The 26,891-nt window shown below is 39.6% G+C and overlaps 1 protein-coding gene across 1 annotated transcript in view; it reads left to right on the forward strand.

Moving 5' to 3' along the window:
- grid2 (glutamate receptor, ionotropic, delta 2) overlaps nt 1-26,891 on the forward strand; it is a 442,237-nt gene that overhangs the window by 249,812 nt on the left and 165,534 nt on the right. Inside the window, exons 3-4 of the mRNA XM_054611388.1 lie at nt 2,947-3,234; nt 18,648-18,853. Of these exons, the coding sequence (XP_054467363.1) occupies nt 2,947-3,234; nt 18,648-18,853 (494 nt within the window). The remainder of the gene's footprint in view (nt 1-2,946; nt 3,235-18,647; nt 18,854-26,891) is intronic.

The raw sequence follows: 26,891 nt of genomic DNA on the forward strand, positions 1-26,891 counted from the left end.
ACGTACCTTTGCTCAAACATGAAGGTAGATATGTAGATAGAAGATTGAATCCTGGGCTCATTGTTTTGAAGAATAATGACCGTGACTAAGCAGTATGCAAGAGCTTAGGGAAGTTTAATCATATATTGTTACACTTTAATTAATTCCTCAAAATGTGGACTTGCACAATGGGCAGTGAGATTGAAACTGCTTTAGCTTCCACTCATTAATCATCGACATCAATGGTTGCCTGAAATATTGAGCTATTGCTATAAAGAGGAAAATCTTTCCAAACAATGTATTGCCAATGAATTACAGAATGGACTCTTTGTTTAAAATATGTATAGCTAATGCCTCCAAATTAGATTTATGTTACAGTACTGCTTAAAACTTGATTGACAACTGAAACCAAGTTACCTTTTAAACTGTAGCTTTTTGAATCTCTTTAATATCATGCGTTGAGCTTTTTTCTTCACAAAGGCTCACAGTTTAAGACAATAAATGTGTCTTGGACAGAGGAAAGAATATAGTTTAAGGGTGACATGTACATCCTAAAAGCAATGAAACAAAATTAAATCAGTAATGCTTAAACTATGTGATTGAACAACATAAGCAATTACAGAAAGCAGACGCCACATTTTGTCTCATTAATATGCACACAAACACACACATGGTTGGATTTGTCACGATTTGAGTATTCATCCTCACAAACCACTTTGAAATCCAACTCATTAGGTTGTTTTTGTACAAACCAGTTGACATAGGAGACATTGTCATATTGTATAGCTCTTATGTTCTCTCTCTCTCTCTCTCTCTCTCTCTCTCTCTCTCTCTCTCTCTCTCTCTCTCTCTCTCTCTCTCTCTCTCTATAACACACACATGCACACATACAATGTTTTATTCTGCTTTTCTCAGCACTATGAATCTGTCTCCTCAAGCTTTTCTCTGTTGTTAACTTTCTTTCTTTTCTCTGGCTTAGTTTTTGCAGTGTCGACAGAGTGGTTTGTGTGGCATTATACTGTTCAAGCTGACTGTGTGTGGTTTAGATTGTGCTTTCTTGCCATTGTACCATTTGAGTGTGTGTGTATCTGTGTGTTTGTCTTCACTGTACCATCTTTGAAAGTGCAATGTGTTATTACTAGCAAAATGCTCCAAACAAATAGGGGGCAGGATTTCACCTCTACTACTGAGTCTATACAATCTCAATTTACGCTCATGAATTACAAAAAAAAAAAAGCCAACCAATAATTAACAGCAGGGCAAGAATTAGCAAAATTAGACTGAGAGCCAGTCAAAATCGTTACGTTTGGCATTGGCCCATGATTTACGTCAGCAATCTTGCTGTTTACTGAGCCACTGTACCGTCCGTGTACATTTTGATAGTTTGTTTATTGAATTAAACCCAAAGTAGCAGAAACGAAACAACAACTCATATTTTAGTTTCGTCCTCCCTGCCACTAGGAGACCATTTGGCCGTCCATAGTTTATGCAAAAGCACATTTTTCACATTGCAAACTTTTTTCACACTCGTTTCTTGTTTTTTGTGACTGCGTCAGGGTTTTAGTCAGCTAGAAGTAAAATAAAAACCTAAGAGTGGTGCTTAGCACATAGTGAAGGAGACATTGAGGAGCAGCATGGGAGCAGAAGTGAGGGCTGGAACAAGATGGACGAGGGACTAAAAAAACGGGCAAGAACTAAGGGCAAAATGTGAGTGGCCCTGTGGGTGAAATGGAATGGAAGAGCAGACTGAGGGAGGCAAAGAAGTGTGCAAAAAAATAGAGCGATAACGAGGCCATGAATGAAAAGATGGCTGGAGTAGGGGAAGGAAAGAGGATAGGTGGTTGTTTGTGTTGCCATGAGGGATAACAAAAGAGGTGGGAGAGAACGGCTGGTGAGTAAAGATGCTGGAATGGAAAAGGTGCTGGAGAGGGATGTTAGGCAGGAGGTGGAAGAGGAAGGCAGATGACTCCAAATTGAGGACAGTGTACAACATTCAGTGGCGCTCTGAGGCAACTAAAATACAAATCACTGCAAGACTACAGCTTTGAAATGATTGGGGCTGAAAGGTAAGCACTCAGAGGGGCTGTTTTGTACAAGAGGGGAGATAACAGGGGAGTGGGTTGAGAGGGTAGGAGGTAGAGGTGTTTTTGACAGCACTAGAGGTGTAGGAAGGATGAAAAGTGGAAGTGAGGAAAAGGAGGTGAATTTAGCATAGAAAGTGTCTCAGAGCCGAGGAGCATTCATACAGTGGAGCACAAACAACTGGTGGAAACTGGTCTCTCTAACAACAAGGTTTTATAATACAACTATGAATACACTTGATATAAAAGCATACTTTAATAGTGTTCTACAATGTACTGCTTTATACTGTGTCACTGCTCATGAAAGAGCCTGGAGGTCAATCAATAATGTGGAAACATGCTTCACTCCAGACTGAAGAGTTTACTTTTGTTCAATAGCGAGAATAGGGCTTGGCAAAAAAAAGCAAAACACGCTCTGCACCAAGTGGAGATGCAGTCATGCTACAGTATATCATATCACGCCATCAAGTCTCAGCTTGATATGAGAGTGTTATCAGGCTCTTGGAGGCTTGCTTGGATTTATAGATAATATAAAAAATGTAATATGTTCCTACTGTGCTGCCATATACCTTTACCGTATGATTATTTCTTCGACTGTCGGTTTCTTTACTCTTCAATATGACCATGTGGAAACAGGCAGGAAAAAAACTTGCTGAGAACTGACCTGTGTCTTTTGTTAGTGCTGCAGTGTTGTGACCTGTAGAATAAGAATGAATTACCCTGGTGCACTCTTACAATAAATTATTGCTATGATCCAAACTGACTTGCTATTGCCCACAGCCATAATAGATATTTCTACAACTGCCGAGTCTTCATCGAAGCATAATTCTCCTTTGTATGCTTTGCAAAATAACATGTTCCTCTTTTGTTTTTCCCCTCCTTCCAGCCTGTGAGCTGATGAACCGTGGTATCCTGGCTCTGGTCAGCTCAATTGGCTGCATGTCTGCGGGCAGCCTCCAGACTCTGGCCGATGCCATGCACATCCCCCACCTCCTTATCCAGCGCTCCCCGGCGGGATCACCTCGCTCCGCCTGCCCGCCAACCGGTCGCTTCCCTGGAACAGATGACTACACCCTAATGGTCCGCCCACCCGTCTATCTCAATGAGGTCATCATGCAAGTGGTGTCTGAGTACAGCTGGCAGAAGTTCATCCTCTTCTATGATTCTGATTTTGGTAAGGAAATCTATCTATCTATCTATCTATCTATCTATCTATCTATCTATCTATCTATCTATCTATCTATCTATCTATCTATCTATCTATCTATCTATCTATCTATCTATCTATCTCTCCATCTCTCCATCTCTCCATCTGTCTGTTTAATTGAGATGGTAATTTTGATAACTTATATTGAAAGGAACAACAAAAAAAAATGTTTACAATTGAAAACATTTAAGTATGTGATCTAAAGTTAGTTTAACAACACCAAATTCAATGACTGGTGTCAAAAAATAAGATGGCTTATTTGATTTTGTGGAATAACATAGGTAATGAAATCAATATTAAAAATGGTATTTTCATTTACAGATAACAAGGGGCAGATAGCTGCCTTTCTATGACGTAGAGTGCAGTGAAGAGTCCTAGAGCACACAGACTTATCAAGCCAGAGTGCACTAACTGTAGCCTGGGCAGCAATATATAGCCAGAATGCTGGAACCACACAGCCAAAATGCATTTTGGCTGTGTGGTTCCAGCATTAGGTCAGTTTTGTTAATATCTTAAAAGAAAGAGCTGAATATTATCAAAAATTACACATTTTTCATATAATAAACATATAATAAAACAGATGTCACAAAGTCAGATAGAGGTAATTACTTAATTTTGACCAAATGTGAAATTACTGTGTTTTGCCTTTGTGGGGCAAAAACATAGGCCTATAAAAACTGCTGTGTGAATTCCGAATTTATCTAACGTAACAGTATCAATGGTTTCTCGGCATGGTAGGTCATTAGAGAGCTAATGGATGTATGGTTGAGTCAGAAACACTGCACTCTATCTCTCTCTCTCTCTCTCTCCCCCTCTCTCACTCTCTGTTCCCTGTCCCTCTGTCAAAACAAACACAGACACAGGCAGACATGGACATGTGTGTGCATTTTAAACCCCAGAAACCCCCAAAACACGCAAACACATGCATATGTATCTTTATGCATCTTTATGCTGGTGACACATCGGCGTGTGTGCGTGCTGTCTCATTTTCCCCTGCTTCTCCGTCTCACTCTGTCTGTCCGCCCTCTCTCTTTCCAGTCCATTAGCTCTAACATTAGAATAGAAACATCATATGTCCCTTTTATAAAGTGCAACTCTGTCGGTGCGGTGTCTAAGCTTCCTTATGTCCTTATACAGAAAAATAACTTTGCTGTTTTCTGTGGGCATAGGTGTTTTCATAATATGTAGGTGGGCATATCGTCCATTACATATGGGTCCTTTATGTGTCTCTCTTTGGAGCTAGGATCCTGAAATGAATCAAACCCACACAAAGCACGTACCCTATCAGTTTGCGGCATCATACTGCCAGAAGCCTGTGCTAGACTGGTTTGCACTTCATAACCCGAGATTGATGGGCTGTCACTATACTATAAGGCCTCTTTCTCTCTCACTTTCCCCTCATGGTCCTGCTCCACCTTCTTTGTTCTAACACTTCTATGTGTAAAGTTAATTCAACTCTGAGTCATACAGTGCACTGCTCCTAAGGGGTTGAAACTTAAAAGCAAGTTGCATTTTGGATCACACCCCGATGAGTGATGTCTGAGCAGGTATTTTTGCAATCTAATGGAAAACACTAGCTGTGACGTTATCACTCATCAGTGGGTGGACAGAAGTCTAACACACTTGAAACCATAAGGAGCAGTGTAATAGTTTCCTGCCTTAGGTGATTCAGTGTTGATTTAATCCCGTATAGCGGGGCTTCATCTCACTCATTGCAGTCAATTAACACAGTTAATGTGTTGTTTGCATTGATATCCAATGGGATATGTCTGCAGTGGAATTGTTTTGCAATAAGCTCTGCAGGCTCCAGCTCAATCTTCCAAGGCATTAAAGTATTGTATTGGTGTATTGAATATATGCTCTAGTTGATGAGCTCTACCAGGCAGTTTATATTGAATGAATATTGAATCGTGGCTAATGTGACCCTTCTGGAAGTGCTAGTAGAACACTTCAGGTGTCAGTGTAGTAAATGCCATGGATACATAAACCCTAAGATACTTTTGGAAAGAGTGGAAAAGATTGTCATCCAATCTGTAAATTGATGGTAGATCGAAGTATACAATAACAGTAACTAAGTACTATAGTGCTGCTCTGTGTGTATGTTACACTGTTGGTATAGCGCTTGGTGACTTTTCAGATTAAGTACATATTACATATTAAGTTTGAAATAACAATTGTCAAACTGACCCATGGTGAATGGTGTGATGAGAGCGCTGCATGGGCAACAATGTAGTTTCATACGACCAAAACAAAATGAAAAAATCGTACAGAGATAATAAGCACATATGCTTGAGTACATAACTTGTGTGTGCTTGACGGCAATGTTGTGCAAGATTTTGACCATTAATTCAATTTCTTTAAAATTACATGCAGATTAACACCACATATATTCATGCCTATTGGGAAGAGGCATTTATTGAGACATGAAATGTAACCCTAATCAAGACATTTTTCCCCCTAGCTAGACAACCTTCAATCGACTCCAAAATTGGTCCCTAAATTGGGTATAGTTCACAAAATATCTACACAACAGACCCCATACACATGCACTTACACATGCACATACAAACACACATGTTCGTACCCCACTTAAATCCCTTCATCCCCTCTGTGCTCTGCGACCACTGATTCAGCACATGGATCCTTTGGGTTTTGGCAGTGATGTTCTCTCAGCCACAGAAGGCCCTTTAAAGATATCACCATTGTTCCCTAATGGCCTCACCCCCTGTCCAAGGAGAGAGGGGAGAAAGAAAGAGCTGCAAAAGAGAGAGGGAGGTAGAGAGAGAGAGAGAGCAAGGCAGATATGGCTTTTTAAGATGATAGCAATGGTCCCCAAAGGCCTTGCCTCTGTACAAGGAGAGTTCTTTAGAGAACAGACAGTCAAGTGTGTCCTCTCAAATGAAGCTTCAGTGCAACTGTCCCAATCCTTATTTTCAGCTCTACTGGTGCGTTGCAGACACTGAGAACACATGTTTTCTCTCTATTATCTTTCTCTCTCTCCTCCCAGTTTATCTCTCTCCCTCCATCTTCCTTTCTGTCATTCTTTTTTTCTGACTTCTGATCTGTTTTCTCTTTCACTTCTTTTCAGTCTGTGCTCCGGTGTCTTGTATTCCCACTGTAAAACCTGACATATATTCACAATGTAAGGGACAAGTCACTGTTATCAGCTGAGTGACCTTGCCCATAATCCAGTCAGAACCACAGTAACACAGGGCCTCGTTGAGCAAATGTGGGAAGTACCACTTAATGTTAACAACACTGTTGACATTAAGATGATTTGTTCTGTTTTGCTTTTAGCCAATGACGAGAGGGGCCCGAGGCGCAGTAGTAAAAGGTTATACCGAAACGGAAGAGCGTTTTAAAAGTGTGATGCTTGTTAGGTTGCCAGTTTTTTTATTTTATTTTTTTATGAGAGAACAATAAAAGTACTGATATTTTGAACAAGTATGCTTTGTTTCATAAAAGTGAATATGAGTGAAATGATAAAATACCTGTAAGGTTCTCTATGCAACACTCAGAATATTAATATAGCAGCATATAGTATAGTCAAGACATATTGGAGTAATGGTGTCCTGATCAGATAATGGAGTCACTCTCCCTCTCTGTGTGTTTTAATAGGAGCTTATCTGTGCTTTGTTTACATAGCAGGGCTCAGTTGTGCCCCGCTGGCTGGCTAATGGCCGCCACTGCGCCCATACGGCGGTTACAACTAATAACGTTGTCCCAAACGATGCAGTTTTGGGGAAGCGTAGCCTCCACCCTCCCTTCCCCCCAGCTTAACATTGTTAGCACTGTCAGCACTGTTGCTGTTATTTGCACTGTTGGTGTTGTGATCACTGTTAGCTGCAAGATACTGCTTAGCTGTCACCATGTTGAGAGCCGTGTGGAGGCACCCATTAATTATGGATGTACTCTGAATTCCGTATAGAATGTCTTTAAATATTATATGTTGTGAACGTCTCACTATAAACAAAAGTTCTGCATATAATAATGTGAGATGCGTTGCAGTTTGTGTCTTTAGATTGGTTGTTCGGAACAAAAGTGCCAAACAACCAATCCAAACATTAAATGCATTCACATGGGATAAAGCTCAAAACGACGATATGGGTCATATATCGCCAAACTTAGTCAATGTAGCAACTCTAAAATGTCAGCTAGCCCACTCATGCCTGTTGTGCATTACCTGCATGTTTATTGTTTTATGGGGTCTCTACTGTAGTTATACATATTTTACCAGATGTTTATATATTAAATATGACCTCAACATGGTAAAGTGGTGCCCACCTCAAGAGGATACCATTCATACCGGGCCCTGTTCCTGCTGTAACCCGTCTCCCTGGGTATTAAACTTGTCTCTGTCACCTTGCATAGTGCTGCCTAATGAAGCATGTTAATAGTTTTAAAACAAAAATCCATACCTTGAAATATACTTACCTCCTATCTTTAAACTCCCTCCAACAATTTGCTCATTAGTGAGTAATGGCCCAGATGAGAACAATGGAAAACTGCTCTTGTTTCCCTTTTTTTCTTTCTCCCCATCACACAGTGAAGAGTGTGAAAATGCCAACCCCTGATCTAATGGGTTCATACAAAGAGGAAGAGTGTACCGTATTGTGCCCGCCGATGATACAGTGAAGAGTGTCATCTCACCTTGTTGTATCTGCCCCTTTGTAGAGGTGGGGAAAAAAATACTTGACAGGGCAGATATGGGTGAAAAATGTAATGAACAGAGGAAAGGGTAATAACAAAAAGAAGAGGGAAATGAAAGAGAAAAAGAAAAAAATGGCACTGAGAAATAAATGCTTCATGCATGTAGGACAAAAGGCTCTCATAGGCTGTTGCTAAATAAGAGGTGAATGGAAAAGCAGATTTTTTTATCTTAAATTGATCCTGAAAAAGAAGACGCCAAGTTTTACCCTAGGTAAAATCCCAGCGTACATTTGATGTCACTAAGGTCTTTATATTGAAAACACAATCAACAGAGAACAGCGGAGCGTTTGGGGTAGGATATTTCTGTGATATTTTTTTTTTTTCTCAAATGCCTTGACTTCCAAGATTTTAAATATGACATGAAGTTATTGATCACTTCCCCTTACTTCTTCAAAAACATTTTAAATTTCACCTGTGTAACACATCTCTTAAAGCTGAGACATCGGTAGTCATATGCACATTCTGCTTTCTCATAGTTTAAACTTAACTTAAAATAGGAGAGAGTAGAGTATGGAGTTGTTTCTAGAGACAAGGGAAATATAACAAGGGATGATGAGAGATGGATGCATAGATGGATATCTTTTTTTAACAATAGTGAAGCCCAGAGATGCCACAGGGGGGAAAGCTGGTGGGAGGTGAAAGAGAAGGTGAAAAATACATAAAAGCCGTGCCAAGACAGACGTGGGAAAGTTGATAATAAAGGCAGATTCAGAGGAATGGAGGCAAACAGGACCACTCATGAGCCAAACACCAAAGGTCTACAAGCTTTATACATGGAGGACATGTCTTACTTCGTCTCCTCTAGAGTAAAATCATTCAGAGAGCAAGAGAGAAAAAAGAGATAAAAGAGATGTGAATATATAAGGGAAAATAGAAACAGCAAAGCAGAGAGGGGGGTAGGGACAGAGATCTAAAGGCATAGCAGATTTGGTAGGGCAGATAAAAAGGCAGCCATGATAGCAGATAAACAGAAACACTACTGAAAAGGGTGTGAAACCATTTACAAACGTGACCCAGGAGTACTAGTTGACGAAAGAAGATTTAACAGGAATAAATGGAGGTACTGCAAAATCCTGCGAAAACAAAACATGAGAAACTATAGGTTTTACCGGACAGACAGATCGCTGAAATTCTCAAGTTTGGGCTGTGGTAAACCTTATAATTTGCTGTCAGAGCAGAGAGAGAGAGAGAGAGAGGTCATCTACCCCATGAATGAAACCTTGAATTTTGTCACAATTTTGATATACAATACTCAAGTAATCCTATGCCTCAAGGGCCATTTAAACATCTATTGTCTTTGTGGTTCCATCGTAGATCAAATGTCCACTGGAGGCATTGCAGATTGAAATGGTTTCAATTCAGCAGTTTTTCAGTTTTTCTTTTCAAAGGGTAATGCTTTATATATGTGGATATTGGTACCAGAATACAATGAGTCCAGTGGTCAATTGGGTGTTGGAATCCCAGAGCACTTGTTTTTGACAAAAATGTGCTTGTTAAAAAAATCCTTTACTATTATTGAGTGATAACCATCAAGTGTTACTTGCAGTTCAGCAGCGTCAAAGCAGCCAAGGACATGGGCCGGTCAAGATCAATATAGGTCATAAGCGTAGGAAGAAAATAATAAATAAGGGAGCTGAGGAAGTGGAGATGAGGTTAGATACATAGGGTATGTGAATGTCAAAGAAGAGGATGTGTTTGTGTGTCTGGGGGGGGGGGGCTAAATGCTGGAGAAGATATTGGAAATAGTGAAGGTGATGCACACCTAAAAGGTGCCAAGCCTAATATAGAGTGTTGGTTTTTATCAAGTGTTGGTTAAACTCTCTGCAGGGACTCTGAGAATGCAAAGTCTGTGGCTTTGAAAGAAAAAAAAATGAGTGAAAGAGAGGAAAAGAAGGAAGGAAATAAAGCATGAGTGGTGGACGGCAATAGGCACTTAGATCTGAAGGAATAGACAATTTAGAGAGCAATAGATAGTTGGGGAGACTATCGATGCTTCAGGGCCTATAGCATTTTATTTCCTATTTGGAGGTAAACGTCCTAAGTTTAAGTACAGGTCCCTAGAGCTGGGTACTTCAACATTTTCAGCCACAACTTCAGCTGATGATTTAATTCTCCAGGCCGGCTTTCGGGAAACACGCCGGCGTTCCAGTTGAGGCTAAATCCATATTTCAAGAGCCACTGCCTTTGAGCCATACAACAGTGAAATGCCTGGGGCAGGGATAAGGATAGCCAGAGGTAAAAGCTGAGTGGAAAGACAAAGCAAAGACATACGGATGTTGGTCCAACAGCAGAACAGGGTGGAGATAGTTAGAGAGACAGATCCTTTACATAATGCCTCTCTGAAAATGAGGCTTCGTTGTGAATATGGTTCCTTTAAGTAGTTTTTAAAAAAAAATTCAATTCATCAAGGTCAATACATCCTAAGTATATCTATTGTTATTCAATGTTGTAAAATAATCAAATATAAAGTTCTAGGGGGTGACTACTTTGGTTAGATGGTAAATTTACCGGTTCACCTGCCATTAGCAAACAGACTCATGAACAACTCTTTTGGTTCACATGCAAGAACATTACCAGCTTGTTCCTAAGCTCAGGGGGTACGCACTGAACGAGAGTCTTTCTAAAGAACGATTCATTGGCAAATCTACGATCATATTACATGTCAATGGAAAAACTAAAAATGGAGGTAGACAGCAGCTCTTAAAAAAAATACCAACTTCTATTTCATTGCTGAAATGTATTACTCCATACCAATATTTCGACACTGCTGTAACAATACCAATACGCATGTAGAAAGATAATACAGGCATAAACTTTTCAATATACTAGCATCTGTTGAAATTACATTTGTACTTTGCACTCTGCCATCCCCTTTGGTCTCGACCCATGTTGTTACTTCACTCCTCCTTCATCCTGCCTTGCCACTTGTCAAACTAATATATGGCCGAATAGAATCAGTGGCAGAAAAAAAAACGTACTTTATGATATGGACAATATGCGATTAAGCTTCATTCCCTGCTGGAGAGCAAGCACCAGTCATTGGGAGAACTTGGTAGTTCTGGTAGTCAAGCTGTTGCAATGTACGGACGGATGGACCTTGCCTCTTTTCAAAGTTACAACCAGTTATTTGTGGCTATTCCCAAATAGCTGTCAAACTAAAGTAAAAGTGCAGGCTTTAAATGCCTCAGGCAGGGAGAAGAGGGTTGAAACAGAGCAGAAAGCCGGTAAGGAGAAAGGTCTTAAACTGAAAAAGCAGATGTAGAGTTAAAGTGTACAAACCCAAAGTCTGGCTTTTTTTTTATTTGATGGTGGGGAAGACTCGCAAGTTGATCAGAGAGAGGGAGAGCAGGGTGAACTTGGGAGAAAAGAGGCTCTGACAGACAACCAGGGAGCTACATCGGCTGAATCTCATTTGCAGATGTTGGATTTTTACCCCTTTCGCCACACTCATGGGATTCTCCTCTAATACCAGATGTGTTAACACCTCCTTTCTGGACTATCCATTTGATTTTCTCCACAGTGCAAAGTTTATCTCAATGTTTTCTCCTTTGATAACCTCCATCTCAAGGTGTGTCCTCAGTGCACACTCCAACAAATGCTTTATTTAGATTTCCCCATTTAAAGCTACATAATGGCCTAAAATCGTCTTGACCAGGGATTATTAAGAGATGCGGCTGATTTTAATCTTTTCTCTTATAGCTTACTTTCATAATACATTATGCACTGGATAAACAAATCACTAAGCTGACTTATTGGGGGGAAAAAAAGGTAAACAAGTTGTAAAGGACAACATCATTAGGACTGAGGGGCGGCTGTGGCGTAGTGGAGAGCAAGGTAGTTCTCCATTCAGAGGATCGGTGGTTCGATACCCGGCTTCGGCAGTCGATGTGTCCTTGGGCAAGACACACCCCAAGTTGCTCCCGAAGGCTTGCCATCGGTGTGGACTGGATGTTGCATGAATGTTAGTTAGAGTCTGATGGTGGCACCTTGCATGGTAGCCTGTCATCAGTGTGTGAATGGGTGAATGATATGTAATATACTACTGATTGTAAGTCGCTTTGGATAAAAGCGTCTGCTAAATGACTGTAATGTAATAATGTAATGACTGAGAACCCTTGGATAACCTAAGTGAAGGTTCATGGTAATTGCAAATTTTATGAGTGAGGGTTTGGTTAAAATTCACTTTTGGAGTTGAAAAACAACAACACTGTTGGTGGGATGCAAACTCAGGTCTCAAGTGTGAAAGAGATAAGCATTACAGATGACACATTATACAGAAACTGCCTTCCAGAGTGTAAAAACAGGTTGGACTTTACACACTCTCAAAATGAGATTCAGCCCGAGAGAACGCAAAGCAAACAAGGGAAACGGAGGGAAGTTTCAGATGAAGAGTCAGGGGAAGAGAGAGGATTGAGGGGCAAGCAAGCAGGGGAGAGTGGAGTGGCGGTTTCTGAAAAGAGACAGAGTACCACTGAGCTGGTCGGTACATGCAGGTAAAATCCCTGCATGCTGTTGGCTGCTTCACTACATTAACTCTAGCTTTCATTTTGAGCCAGGGACTTGGAGGATAGATGGGATAGAGGGGGAAAGAAGGGAAGTCTGACAAATGGTGGAAAGGGACACACAGAGAATCGCACCTTACAAGCATCAACCTTGTTTTACAAGGAATTATGGAAAAATTATGGTTGTATTGAGTGTTCTTTGCAAAATGCTTTTCGGTTTCACTTGCACACTATAACACTTGAAGAGCAATAATCTACAGTGGCATATTGTCAGGTGGGAGAAGGTGCATTAAGAAGGCAACCAAAAGGGGCATTGATAACGCTCCATTTTAGTAAGTTAGTTATTTTATTGACACCAAAAGATAAAACATTTGGGTCCCAACAATATAAAAAAATTATAGAAATAATAAGATAATCCTTTATTAGTCCCGCAGCGGGGAAATTTGCATAATAACATGTACAATAAACCCATTTGTATACAATATGTCATGTCATTTAACTGTTCTTTGTTATGGAAAATAAAGTTAACAAAGAGGGATATTTGCAAAAATATAGTTTACAACCAACATTGTAGTACACAGAATTGATGGATTTGAAGAAAAAAAATTTGAAGTATGTGAAGTGGCAAATAGTACAAAAGTGACTCATGGTCATATTGATACTGTTAAAGTTGTTATTAAAAATGTTGTAAAGAACTTTTTAGCCTCTGGGAATAGCATGGCAGCAGTAATACAGTCGTCTCCATTAGATGAGGATGAAGACGTGTAGGACTGTGGGGAAAGCACAGTATGTCTATGCATGGGCGACTTGGGAGGAGTGGAAGAGCGAGGTGACCACTTGGGCAAAAAGATGTTGAGATGATGGTTGATCATGGTGTTAATGGAGCGGTACTGTCTCCCAGAGGGATGCTTCTCGGTAAGATGGTTGCCTGGGCGGGCAAGGTAGGTGGCAATTTCACCCGTCTTTTTATCTGCTATGGTGCTCTGAAGTTCCTTGATGGAAAGCAGCTGACACCCAATGATCCGCTCAGCAGTGGGGAGTGCGTGCTCAAGCCTTGTCGTTTGAACGGCAGGAGGCAGGATTTCAACCGAACTCTGATGGAGGAAATGAGGATGCTTTTGACTGGTAATGTGTAAAATTGGACCAGAATATGTCTACATTTGAAAGTCAATTACTTTTTTCTTTTTTTTCCCCTAGTGGTGGTCATGAAACATTTCAATACTAAATATCTCAGTTATAGCTGAACATCTGAGGTTGCTACAGGCAACATTGCCAGGATCCCCTGACTATTTTTTTCTATTGTAATTAACTATATAAATGTAATTTTTTATAGCCTATATACATCTTACATCAAAGATCATTGCTTGCACAAGTTATTTACGAATACATTTGGACAAAATCATACATTTAAATACATTAAGTGTTTAATATAGTGAGCTTAATGAGCTGTATTGAGGGAAATGTATGGGTTTGTTTTTGAAGCTCCTCACAGAGTGGAGCAAGGCAAATGTATAAGACATATTATACAACCTGGAGCTGGTATGAAGAAAGGATTGATGAGTGCAAATAAAGCCAGAGAGACCCTCCAGTCAGTCAGCAGCTAAGCAGACAGATAGAGAGAGAATGGCTGACAGGTAAACAAACAGGTACCAGGTTACAAAGAGGCCTATAATACAGCCATTAGAATAGGCAGACATGACATAAAGCAAAGACAAAGTGGACAGACACACAAGCAAATTATTAACAACACATTGTTGAAAACTGGAGTGGCACAAATTAGTTTGTAATGTTAAATAAAAATAGGAATAGGCATAGCATGCATAACAATAAGCAACCAGGTTTTTGCTCTTTGGGTTCTCTACATTATTTAATTTATTCTCGCTCTGTTGACAAAAGCTTTTTGATTCTGTTGATTTACAAAGCTTTCTACACATAGCGGACATAAATCAGACATCCCATCTACGTCAGAGACAATGTAAAATGTTTACATAGCTTGGCACCATTGAATTTGAATGGCAGTGACTGTGCCTTGATAGATATGGGGATTTAAGAACAACTATATGTGCTTTGACTCTTAAAAGGATACATGTACTGTGTGTTTATGTTTGTTCAGTATGTGTTAGTGCAATCATACATCTTTTGACTGTGTTTTCTGTGGTGTTTAATGATGAGTATAGCAAAGTGAATGGGATTTAGCTTTTATTCGGATGAACGACAGTCATGGTATACTAAAGCATAGACATTTTATTGCTTTTGTCGGTTATAAAAAAGCATAATTAAAATTAACCTCTGTTTATTGCCCACTGTATGAACTGTGATTTTTGCTCCTACAGCTGTAAGTAAATGAGTCTTACGCAAGGCATTTTTAGCCCCTTCTCACTTCCAACTTGTCAAATAGGGCAATACGTCACCGTAGGTATGGGGGAGTAAAGGGAGAAGTCGGGTTATGTAGCATAAAGAGCGAGGAATTCCGATTGGGGTGGCGGTCTGGTGCAATGGATGTTTCAAACACACACACAGGATTTTCACCTAGGAGAGCGGTGTTTTTGTCCCATGTGAAACCGAAAAGTTACGTATCGTTACTACTTACCTTAAGTAACTACGGTTCATTATGTAGTTTACATGATGTTACTAGGTCACATGCTTACTTACTTACTTAACATACTTTTTTTAACCCACACCACATTTTTTTCCTAAACCTAACCAAATAGTTTAGTTGCCTAAACCTTATCTAGTTGTACCCTTTGAAAAGATTATTTTGAAAAGACAGTGTATGCCTGTAATGAGCGTTAACTGAAAAATGGAAAACTAGCGCTAGAGGGATACCTAGAGCATCATAGTTTAGCATGTAGGGCCACTGATCAATCTGCAGTATTTGACATGTTGAGTGTGAGAACGTGTCACCATATTACATGTACTCTGACATTTGTATGCTTTTTTTTATTTGTTGTTTTACAACTAATTCATGTTATCTAGCTCATTAGGAGTCACAGCACTGGTGATGATGATTGCATTGCCAATGATAATATAGTTAAACAGTAATTACTCCAAACTATTATTTCTACTAATTAGTAGGAGTAATTAGATCTGTATCGCTTGATAACTCTGTGCTCCGGCACCGTTTAGAGCGGTGTTGTTTGGCCATTAAAGATGCCGTCTCGATGTCTCTGTTTGCTCATCTACCTTCTTTATCTTCACACACAAATACAACAACAAGGTCGTGACTAACTGTGGGAGTTTACATGGATACACTGAATTTGCACTCACTCATATGCTGTTCAACACGGCCAAACAAACACATTTGAATTTGTGCATATATATATACGCAGACAGACACGAGGGTCTGTTCCAATTTACAACACCCTCTTAAACAGATTCAGTGCCCAGATGTTGTCCTCTGGAGTGCTGCATTTGTATGTGTGTATTGTATGTATGTGTTGCTGTGTATATGTTTGGAAAGGGAAAGTGTGAGAAGAAAATTAGTTGAAAGACATTAATAACTTTGCGGTCATGGTCATCTTCCTCGCCGTGTCATGTTGTTGCGGAAAGACTGACAACATTTCCTCTCTATCTTCTCAGTGTGGGATAAGGTGTCGGTGTGATATCTGACGCACACAAACCATTTCAAAATGTCCCCCACGCTGTCCTTGTTTAACCTTCTCAGCTCACAGCCTGCTTGGTGTCGTTAGAATGTGTGTATGTGTATGCACAGGATTTTTTTTTGTCTTCTTTCTAAATTAATCTCCGTCTGATTCGATGCTGTTGCATGCTGTCTCTCCACTTAATATGTTGTTAAACCTCCAAAATTCGGCATTGATGCAATCACAGCATCGCCTCAGCCCTCTGGCCCTTAACAAGTCTAATCAATCCAGTTAATTGCTCAGTCATGACACTGGCAATGACGGCAGTGTCATCCGTTTTCCATATCAAATACATCATTAGGTAGTTGCTTTACATAACCACTTTACATAACCACACTCACGCACACACACACACACACACACACACACACACACACACACACACACACACACACACACACACACACACACACACACACACACACACACACGTCATCCGAGATCATTAGCAGTGGTCTCAACCAAAGTGCCTTAATTAGGATTACCTTGACCTGCAATGTAGCTCATTAAGAATAAAGAGTCCAGGCAGTACAAACCTGACACCAGCATTGTGTTTTGTTATCATACAAAAATAAGTCATAATATAGATTTCACAGTGGTTTGGTGCTTTAATCTGAAACTCTTCACAGTGTCATGACTTATTTGCTCTCTTCCTCTCCCGGTAGGAATATGCATTACCTGTTTAGTGGATTTAGCAAATATGGGACACTTCTGGCAATGTTCTACTGTAACAGCACAGATGTTTTTTTTGTCACAAAACTACAGTACTAAAGAATCCAAACAAGACTGAAAACAATCTGGATTGGGAGAAATGGTTGTTTAAATGGTGTCACATCAGGTTGCCCAACATGAGATTTAAATTTAAGAAGATTCTGAACACACTACTTTCTTGCATTCCTTAATTGTAAAATACAGATACATGTATAGTGTGAACTTGTCAAGGTTTTTTAGTCATAAGGGACAATAAACATCAGTATAATTTGTTATCTTCAAATTACAGGCATCATTTTGATTTAACAGCAAATAAAGCTGATATAGCAATATTATATTTTTTAAGGATTTAACCAAATGGAAGCTTGTTTTAAAAGAAAATAAGGGACAGGTCACGCACCAGAGATCTCAGCAGATATCATCTGCACAAATTTATGGACCAGTGTGTAGGATTTTGAGGGGTTTATTGGCATAAATGGTATATAGAATTCATAGCTATGATTTTATTTATGCACAATGACCTAAATCTAAGAATGATTTTGTTTTTGTTAGGTTAAATGACCGTTTCATATCTACATAGAGAGCGGGTTATCTTAAAGGAGTCCGCCGTGTTGCACCGCCATGTTTCTACAGTTGCCCACAAAGGACAAACCACACACAGAGAGGGCCTTTTGCTTTGTTATATTACCTGAAGGCCATTGTAGTTCTTCGACAGAAAGGGTTGAGCAAAGGGGTATTAATTCTGTTGCAATTCGCTAGATGCCACTAAATCCTACACACAGATATTTTACACAAGTTTGCTACAGTACTTCTTTACTCTCTCTACTTTCTTGTGTTCAGCAAAAAAAAACATCTGTAAAACAATGGCTTACAAGTTTTCTTAAAAATGATAACTGCAGGCTCTTCATTTAAATGAGCCTTGTGTGTGCACAATGTGTCGGTACAATGAGGGGTGACGCACCACCCAGTATGTCACAGTGGGAGCATCCTCCATGCTGTGCAGCCAATGCAGCAATCAGTTGACCATACCTGGATGAGCAGAGTACAGCAGCATGTGGGACCACTGCACACCGTTTAAGTCCAAGCAGCTCGTCACTTCTCAGTAGAAAGGGGAAACAAAAATTTGGACTTGTTTAAAAGCCCAAAATAAAATGCAATTTTCTGTAGTAATCTATCTATCACTTTACTGCCAGATAATCACACTCAGGTTCTATACAGTGGTAGTGAATTTGTCATTTGTTATTGATAGTGTTGTCTATCAATATCAATATCAATAGACCTAAGTATCTACATCAATGGACCAAATGGCAAAAAAACATGGCTATCACTTTGGCTGAGTCACCACAATATGCTTTTGTTTTCATGTCCTTGTGTTTGTGTGTCAAAGAGATGGCAAGTCTACAGAATGCTTTTTTATGTTCAAGTTTCTATAAGACAAAGGCATTCAGCACTGACAGATGCACTGTGCTGACAACAAAAGCCTTAGCTCAGATTGATACAAAGGACAACGTTTTAGTAATACAAATGCACTGATAGCAAGCAATCACTGCAAGTATGTATGCGCTCATAAATTGAGATATTTACTGAACCTATTCATGCAGAGAGGCAACCAATCAGCTACAGCAGTGAATATGGTGTAAAGTGATCAGTGATGGTCTGATTGTTTTTGCTAAATCTGTGTGTGGGAGCAAGTGTATGTCTATCTCTCTACCTGTCCTTGTTTTGTTATTTTTGCACAATACTTTCATGGGAATGTGAATGTTCCTCTACAGCCAGATATCGATACACATGTTTATCCCTTCCTGTGTTTTTCTAGATATCCGTGGTATTGAGGATTTCCTGGACCGGACCTCTCAGCAGGGAATGGACGTTTCCCTTCAGAAGGTGGAATCTAATATCAACATGATGATCACAAGTCTGTTCAGAACAATGCGCGTGGAGGAGCTGCATCGCTACAGGGATACACTACGCAGGGCCGTGCTGTTCATGAGCCCAGCAACTGCCAAGGCTTTTATCACCGAGGTAAGGAGGGTGGTTTTTGTTCTCAAGTTCTACCACGTAATGGGGAAATAAGTTCAAGATTTTCTCAACCGATATCTTTAATTTTAAAGATACGATGAGGAACAGTCTCAGTTAAGTACTGGTGCCTCTATATGACCTACATAAGTAAATCATGGAAATGGCTGTTTCTATAGAGTTATTCTTAATGCTTGTCATCAGTTACACTGGTTCCACTCCGGACATAAGAAATCATGTAGGTTCACCAGAAAGTCCTTCAGCTCAGACTCCAGCAGATCCTCCGACAGCTACCAGCCCTCCGCAGACAGACCAAGATCTGGCATTAATTCCGCCTTCGCCTGCCGTCCGAGCTCTGGTGGGAGGTGGAGGGTTCTGTGCCCGGCAGCTGCAGGCTCCACCTCTTGCCAGGAGTAGAAGTTCGCCTCGCTTAAGCCAACACTGACACCACACTGGTTGAGGCCAAGGCCGTATTGTTTGGCATGCTGAAGGCACGGGAGAACCAGAACCAGGACTGATCGGGGCTGTGTGTCAGACCCTGCTGCAATGAAACAACAGGTTATCTAAAGGTTCATATGCTTCTGTCCACAGTGACCGCCAAAATCCACACAAGGTTACAGTTGATCATATTAGCTTTAAAAAACTCTGACAGCCCAGAGTCAATCAAGTCAGTTTTAATGGTCTATAGCACAACTTACATTGAATCATTATACATGTATAGATATATATTAGAACATATATATTTCCTTACATATGTGTGTTTAACTATTCCCTTCCCACACACACACACACACACACTTCCCCACCCCATCCTGTCATGCTCTTTATCTCGGCAGAAGAAGACAATTAGTGGAGTTCCTTTTGCTCTTATACATAAATGATATGGAGGTCATGGTTGAAAGCAATAGGCTCCCGCATTAGTTATGAATTCATAATTTGAAGTGATAGGATGGGGCTTAATCCCATGTGTCATGTTCTCATCTCAGTTTAATTAAAAGTGACCTCAGAAAGAGCAATCACAATCTAATTTGTCTGGAGGCGTGACAGGGAGGGGGCGAAAGATGGGGTGTTATTGTGTGTCTGTGAGTGTGTATGCGTCGGTATTTGTGTACGAGCAAGTTCTTGTGTGTTTGTAGACTTAGCGATGTAAGTGTAGTACGGAAAAACACTAAAGTCAGTTCACTGTGCTGGCCAGAGGACTACGATGATGTGTCTTAAGGTTTCACTCTCTTGGAACGTGTTAAGGAGACCTTTAAGTGATTTTTGACCCACTAGAGAGCAGAATGACTTCAAAACAAACTCACAACAATGAACCTTTTGTTTATCAAGGTTAGGTCAACTGCCTGCTCACACATTCAGCAGCAGCAGAGCAACATGGTTATCCCTTGGAAATTGATGAACGAATCTGCTTTATTATCACTTATTCATTCGTTCAATGAGATCAGATCTGCAGTAGGTGTGGGAAATTGCTTAAGCTATCACATTATACAATATGGAAGTGTCGGCCTCCATTTTAGTGTGTGAGTGGAACCCAAATTAGTTTTCCGGAGTCTCGCTTCCCTCTTCGGGAAGGTTGACAAAGCAGTCTTTTAATCTAATTTAGTCAGACATCAAGTGGAGAGAGGTTTCTGAGATGAAGTGTCAGGAGATGGTAAAGATTGGTGGTTAAGATTTATGATCACATCTCTCTCTTTCTCTCTCTCAGCAAGGGAGAGAGACAAGGACTGAGAGACGGACACAGACGGGCAGGGAAACATGTGGAGACAGAGAGAGATGACTTGGACCTTGTCTTTTCTCTATCAGAGTTATGTGTGAGGTCATTTGTCACGGAGAGCACCTCCCATCCAGATGCAGTAGGCCCTGATGTTAGATGTAAACTGGAAGCTGGTCCAAAATTTCGAGACTTGGCAGAAGGAGAAAAAAGGGAGATTGGGGATAGGGCAGGCCTCAAGAGTGATTAGACGATGGAAGGCAATTAAGTGAGTGCAAGGAGGTGCCTAAGTGTAACATGTCTTAACCTTAACAAAGAAGGTTTTGTGCCTAAACTGAAACAGTTTCCAGTCTCTGTTATCGTCCCTACTCTCCAAACAAAGGACTCAAAAAACAGAAACTAATACAGGAGGGATGTTGAGGAGGTAATCCAGTACATTAAGGAAGATCTTAAGGAACATAAGCATGTACTGTAACTGGTTAAACTGTCACCACATTGATGCAGGCCATGAGATGTTGGTCTTATAGGTTGAGGTCAGAGAGTTTTATGTCAGTTGATGGTTGCACATATAAAGACCACACATGCAAAGCTGTACATGTGAGAAAAAATGGTTTTCAGCCAAACTTTGAGGAGAGATACGAGTTATCATGAGCTTCTTGGCCCGTCTTTGATTTATTTTGACCTTAATATGAGTCTCTGTCCTTGCTTTGCTGTAATTTGTGGCTTTCGTGTCCCTGTTGTGATGTGAGCTCAGCAGGAAATGTAGTCCAACATCTGCTGGATTCTCAGTAAAATGTCTGCCACCATGCACATCCATGCATTTCACCACACAAACACACAGATATACTCTCAGAGCCAACATGTTCAGTCACTGTTCTGTATTATTTAACATTTACTTGCTCTGCTGCTTTTTTTTTCAGTCTAGTACAAGTGGGTGAGTGTACCATCCACTGCCAAAGGCTCCTTGCTGGCACATACATCTCCCTATTCCACCCACTTTGTGTAGTGAGAGGAGCAAAGTGGCTTTCTTGCCCTCAGACCATTGTCTTATTACAAATATTGCCTGTCATGAATTATGAATGGCTTTCCTGGACTTACTCAGCTCATAAAGGACCAATAACCCGATGAGTTTAAGAAAATGAAAATCATAACAATTGTTGCTGTGAGGTTTTGTCATGGTTGAAATATGCCTGTGATGCAAAGTTACTAAGAGACGAAGCATTAAAAACAGGGACTACATTACCAATCCTATAACATCAGTATACAATCATACATATTCATATTATAACCATGCATTATGCAACCAGATTATTAGTAGTAGTCTTTGAATTCTGCATTGTCAGAGTTTATTCTTGCTGGTTTATTACAGTGGGATTTGAGGAGAGCTTGATAGACTTGATAGAGGCATGGCCTTGCCACAGCCATAGATTCAATGGTATTTATAGGATGTTGTGTTATAAAAACAATATATTTTTTTTTTCCATCTGTGTTTCTTGCAGTTGACTGCAACTTCCAGGCAGACGTAGCATGAAATAATGAGTGAATTAATATCATCTTAACAAAAGTATTAGTATTTGGAAATTGGACAATAAGCACGAGTCAGATTTTGTCTCTCCCTCTGGCTCCGTCTCTTACAAACACACACCCATATTTTATATTAGAGATGCAAAGAAGTGAAAAAATATAAATTTTGCCATTTGATTTAAAAGCGTTAAAATTTCAAAACACTGCCATGTTGGGACTATTTTCTCTTTAACTGACATTTCTCACTTGAAGTACCTTCAAACGGGTTGGAGATTATTCCAGAGATGATGGATGCTGCAAATGAAACATGAAGAAAATATTCTGTATAAGACATGTTAAATAATGCATTCACCGAGTGTGACTTGTATCCACCGCAAAAGGTTTTTTTCCCATTTAAAGCCTGCTCTCATCACTGTCCACAGTTTTTCTTGCCTAAAAAGAAAATACTCAAATATAGAGCTGGTGTTGATGTTTGACCGGAGACAGATGAAGATAGTATGATATTAGAGAGTTAATTACATTGTACATTATAATGTATTTTATGTCAGCAGTAAACAGGGATACTCATTGACAGCTCCATATGACCCAGAGAAAATGCAAGGAGACATTCTGCATTGCTCACAAAATATGAAAACACCAGCATATATAAATCAATACACATCAGATTGCTGGCTGTTTTTGTGCCGAGGTGAAGGCACTTGATGAATTGAAAAACCAACCTGACACAGCTTTCTACTTTTTTAGTTATGTATTTTTGATCACACTTCCAGGTCTGTTTCATTTTTCCTTTTGCTGACAGTTCCCCAAACTCAGACAGAAATGGCACATAAAGGCCCTGTGATATATACTCCTCTCCTGAAGAATAGCCTGAAGAAGAGGCATTTGGAACATGACGAACTTGGAAGTTATTTTACTCAGTGGGTGGAATATTTTTTTTTTTTGTTTGTCTTGAAAAAGCAGTGGAGTTGTTGTCATAGCTTCAGAATGTACTTTTTCTTCTGTCTCTCTCTTTCCATGTATATGTGGGCAAATGCCAGTGTATGGTCATGTAAGACCAACTAGCAGACTGTGTTGGCTTTAAACGAGGTCTGACATTCAAAGATTTAATCAATGAGTATAAAAAACTAGCTATACCAAAGACGATTAATATTTGATGCCACAATAGCTGGTGTATTGGTGATAAGTAGAATATGGGTAGTAATGACAACAGTACAGATAATTATCAGCCTACGCATTGGAAAAGAGTGTGACTCCATGCAGTCCTTCAATGAGAAAAAACAAAGAAACACAGACCGTCACCAAAGACTATTTATGTTGAAAGGAATAAGTAAGAAAGCACTTTTATCCTAAGCAGGAGCAAAGATAAGAGCTAAAATGATTCTTAACTCCTTTTAATATATCCAGAGAGGTTACGGAAAACCTAAATTATCCCTGTATCTTACAGCTTAGTGGTAGGGACAAGTACTGGTAGCCTATAATCAAAATTCTGGTGTATGGTGGACTTAGACCTCTCAGTGTTCAAAGAAGGATATAATTTTCGCCCACAATATTGCATTGTTCACTGAAACAGTCATGTCAACAACATGACTGCAGGAAATGGAACAGCTTATTTCCCTGCTAGTTCTATTATGCAGTAGGTTACTGCCCACCTCTCAAATCCTTGTTTGGGAAGACGCCTTTTTCTAACCGTCCATTTCAAGCAAGCCGTTACTTAGTATCTATCCTGTCACAGTAGTAATTATCACTGAACAAATGCCACATGGTTTTGTACAAAGGAATACTTTTGTGTTACAAAATCTATGGTTTGTAGTTCTATAAATCATATCAAATTGTTTTCTGTCAATATGTGACTGACGTTCTGAGTTTGACCTTATACCAGTACCAACTACATATATTGGTCATTCAATTAAGGAACACACCTGATGTTTTTTTAATACATGTTCAACAAATCTTTCGCATTTTTGTTTTATAACACCACAAAAACATGCACCTATACATAATGTGTGTGTAGTTGTTCTGTGATTGGCTGGCCCCTCTTTATGATGTATGCACATGTATACTCTATATAATAACTGTTAAATGTATGGCTTGGTGTAGCTGTAAATTGGAAGCCTTGGACAAAAGAAGCACTTCAGTTTTGTTAAAGAATCTGGCGTCACAGAGAGGTGGTGAAATAACAGGCAGAGACGATGGTGGCCGGACTGAAAGAGACCGGTGGGAATTTGGGCTGTGAGCGACAATGGAATCTGTTTTTATTACACATTTCCGATATGGCAACTCATTTATTTTCAATTCTCTTCAATTCTGCTCAAGTGCTTCGGCAAAAAGCAATTGTTTCCCCCATTTTCATCTATTTTGGTCTAACTGAAAGCAACATGGATGAGACAGGGAAACAAAGAACTGGTCAATTTAAATACATTATCACCACCATGCATATTGTCTAAAACTTATTATATATTTTATTCTAAGTCTTTTTGTCATTTTGTAAACTTTACCCACAATATAGCATGAACTATGGACATAGGTTTGTCTGGTGACCCCTTAAGAATGTCTTTCCTCGACTTGCGTAGAATATTCAATTTAAAGCTGTATCCGTGCCTACAGGTATTACGAAGAGGCACCAGTCGGAAAATATGCTCTCTTATGTGTGACATCTGTCTTGTGCAGAGCATTTTTCTTTGTCATGGGCATTTTTCTTACTGATCCCATCTGATCACCTTTTAAAATAAATTTTAAATTCATTCTCTACAATCATCCCAGAGGGGTCGGGATTAGCGGGCTTCTACTGCTAATGGAGCCTTAAATCAGATGTTGTGATCCTGCCCTGCTCCACTGCCATTGATGAATATGTATTTTCTCATCAACACCCTGTGCATGAATTTTCCACAATTTATAATGAATTGTCTCTGATTCATTTGGGCCCCAAGGGGCATGAAATAAATGATTGTGAGAGACAATGTGGGCTGTCAATTACAGTCAAAAACGTTTTCTGCAGGATACATGTTATATTGTATTATATCATATTGCCAATACATTATCTTGTATTAAGTTATATAAATAATTAAAACTAGATGTTTGAACCTTGGGTTATATAAGACAAATTGATCTAACGGCTAACTAACCTTGTTATCTTTTCATTCGGTGTGTCAGAGTGTTTCTCTTGTGTTTTTTTCATATATTTGAGGCCCTTATTTACTTCTGTACTTCTGTTTGATTTAATAACTTTGTTTTAGATTTATAATCTGGCTCACTGATAGTTGCTCATCCAACAAGGATATATATATAACACTGTTATTTAGTAAGGCCTTTCATATGTTCTCATCCTTTGCGTCTTTTTCTCTGCCTCCTGTTTTTCCTTTGCTTACTGACACATAAAGGTCACTCAGTCTGGAGTTAACTTTTACTGAACTTTTCCCACATCAACCACTCAGCTACAGAGGGCAGTGGGTTGGCCGGGCATTGTCAGAATCAATTGACGGGTAGAAAATGGCAATGATTAAAATGATGAGTTGTGGGAAGTATGATTGAATATCTTGACTTATTGAGATTTTGTTCACCATTCATCAGTTTGTGCGTCACTCCTGGGGCAATGGAGCATGAGGAGCAAGTGTTGACATTTGTAATTATAGGACATGTACGAGTAATCATGATGCAATGACAGACAGGAAGAATGTGGACAGCAGGCGATACAGAGGGGTGACACAAGACAGTAGGCAGGTGGAGAAATAAGTGGAGGGATCAACTGAGGCAGGTAAAATAATGGGGTGAGGTGGGGTTAGGATTAAAAGAGATTAAGGTGTCTTCAAATGCATTTAAATTGATAGATGGGCTGATTTATTTTCCAAAACTTCAAAAACTAATGGACTTCCTATCACCTACAATACAATATGCTCAGCGTTTTGGAGTTAATCTCTAATTAATACTCGCATGCATGGCCCAGAGCTTTATGACTTTGAAATTTGTACTTCTTCCTTGGTAGAGGTCAGTGGAAAAGGGATTTTGAAGGGCAAGGCAAAATTCAGGGAGAGATAAAGAGAGCTAAATGGATGATGTAGAGTGTGAAGGATGAACATGTGAAGAGCGAATGAATGGTACGGTTAAGAGAGATGGTGATGGGGATGAAGAAGAAGGATACTCTTTTGTTGAGAACAAAGAAAAATCAATGAAAGAATGTGAACATTCTATTGAGCAGGAAGTAGAATCAGGATTGTGTCACTAAAAACACCTGTTTACTCACTGATTCATAAATACAATGAATGTATTAATTCATGAATGAAACCAACATGTATTGTTCCCTATAAGCACACACAATCTTTTACAGAAAGTGGTTATCTGAAACCTGCACAGCATTGTCAATAAGAGCAGCGCAACAAACGATTATTATTATTATATCAGTTAGTCATATGCCAGCTTCTCGCACACAGTTATGAAGGCAGCAGCTAGACTAACATTTGTTCATAAATGCCAAAAATGTTCATTTAGATGACTATGAAACGTCTTGTCAATCAAACAAACAAAAATGTGAGAAATCTTTTTGAAGTTTTTCTCAGTGAAGTACGGATCAGGCTTCATGATATTTGCCCCTTTTTAGATTCCCAGTATCTCACAATAGGCAATCAAAGACTCATGTGTTAACTTATCCCCTGAGACATATGGTAGACTACTCATTTGACGCCGCCCAATTGTAGCCGTTGTTTTTTATGACTTGCATTACATACTAACAGTAGGTGATTGGGAAGGAATTGGCACTGCTCCACCTGAAAGCACCAACCCAAATGTATAAATCTATTGATTGTCACTCTGCTTTAA

Source organism: Anoplopoma fimbria, chromosome 13, assembly GCF_027596085.1.
Source record: "Anoplopoma fimbria isolate UVic2021 breed Golden Eagle Sablefish chromosome 13, Afim_UVic_2022, whole genome shotgun sequence".
In the NCBI taxonomy this organism is placed as follows: Eukaryota; Metazoa; Chordata; class Actinopteri; order Perciformes; family Anoplopomatidae; genus Anoplopoma; species Anoplopoma fimbria.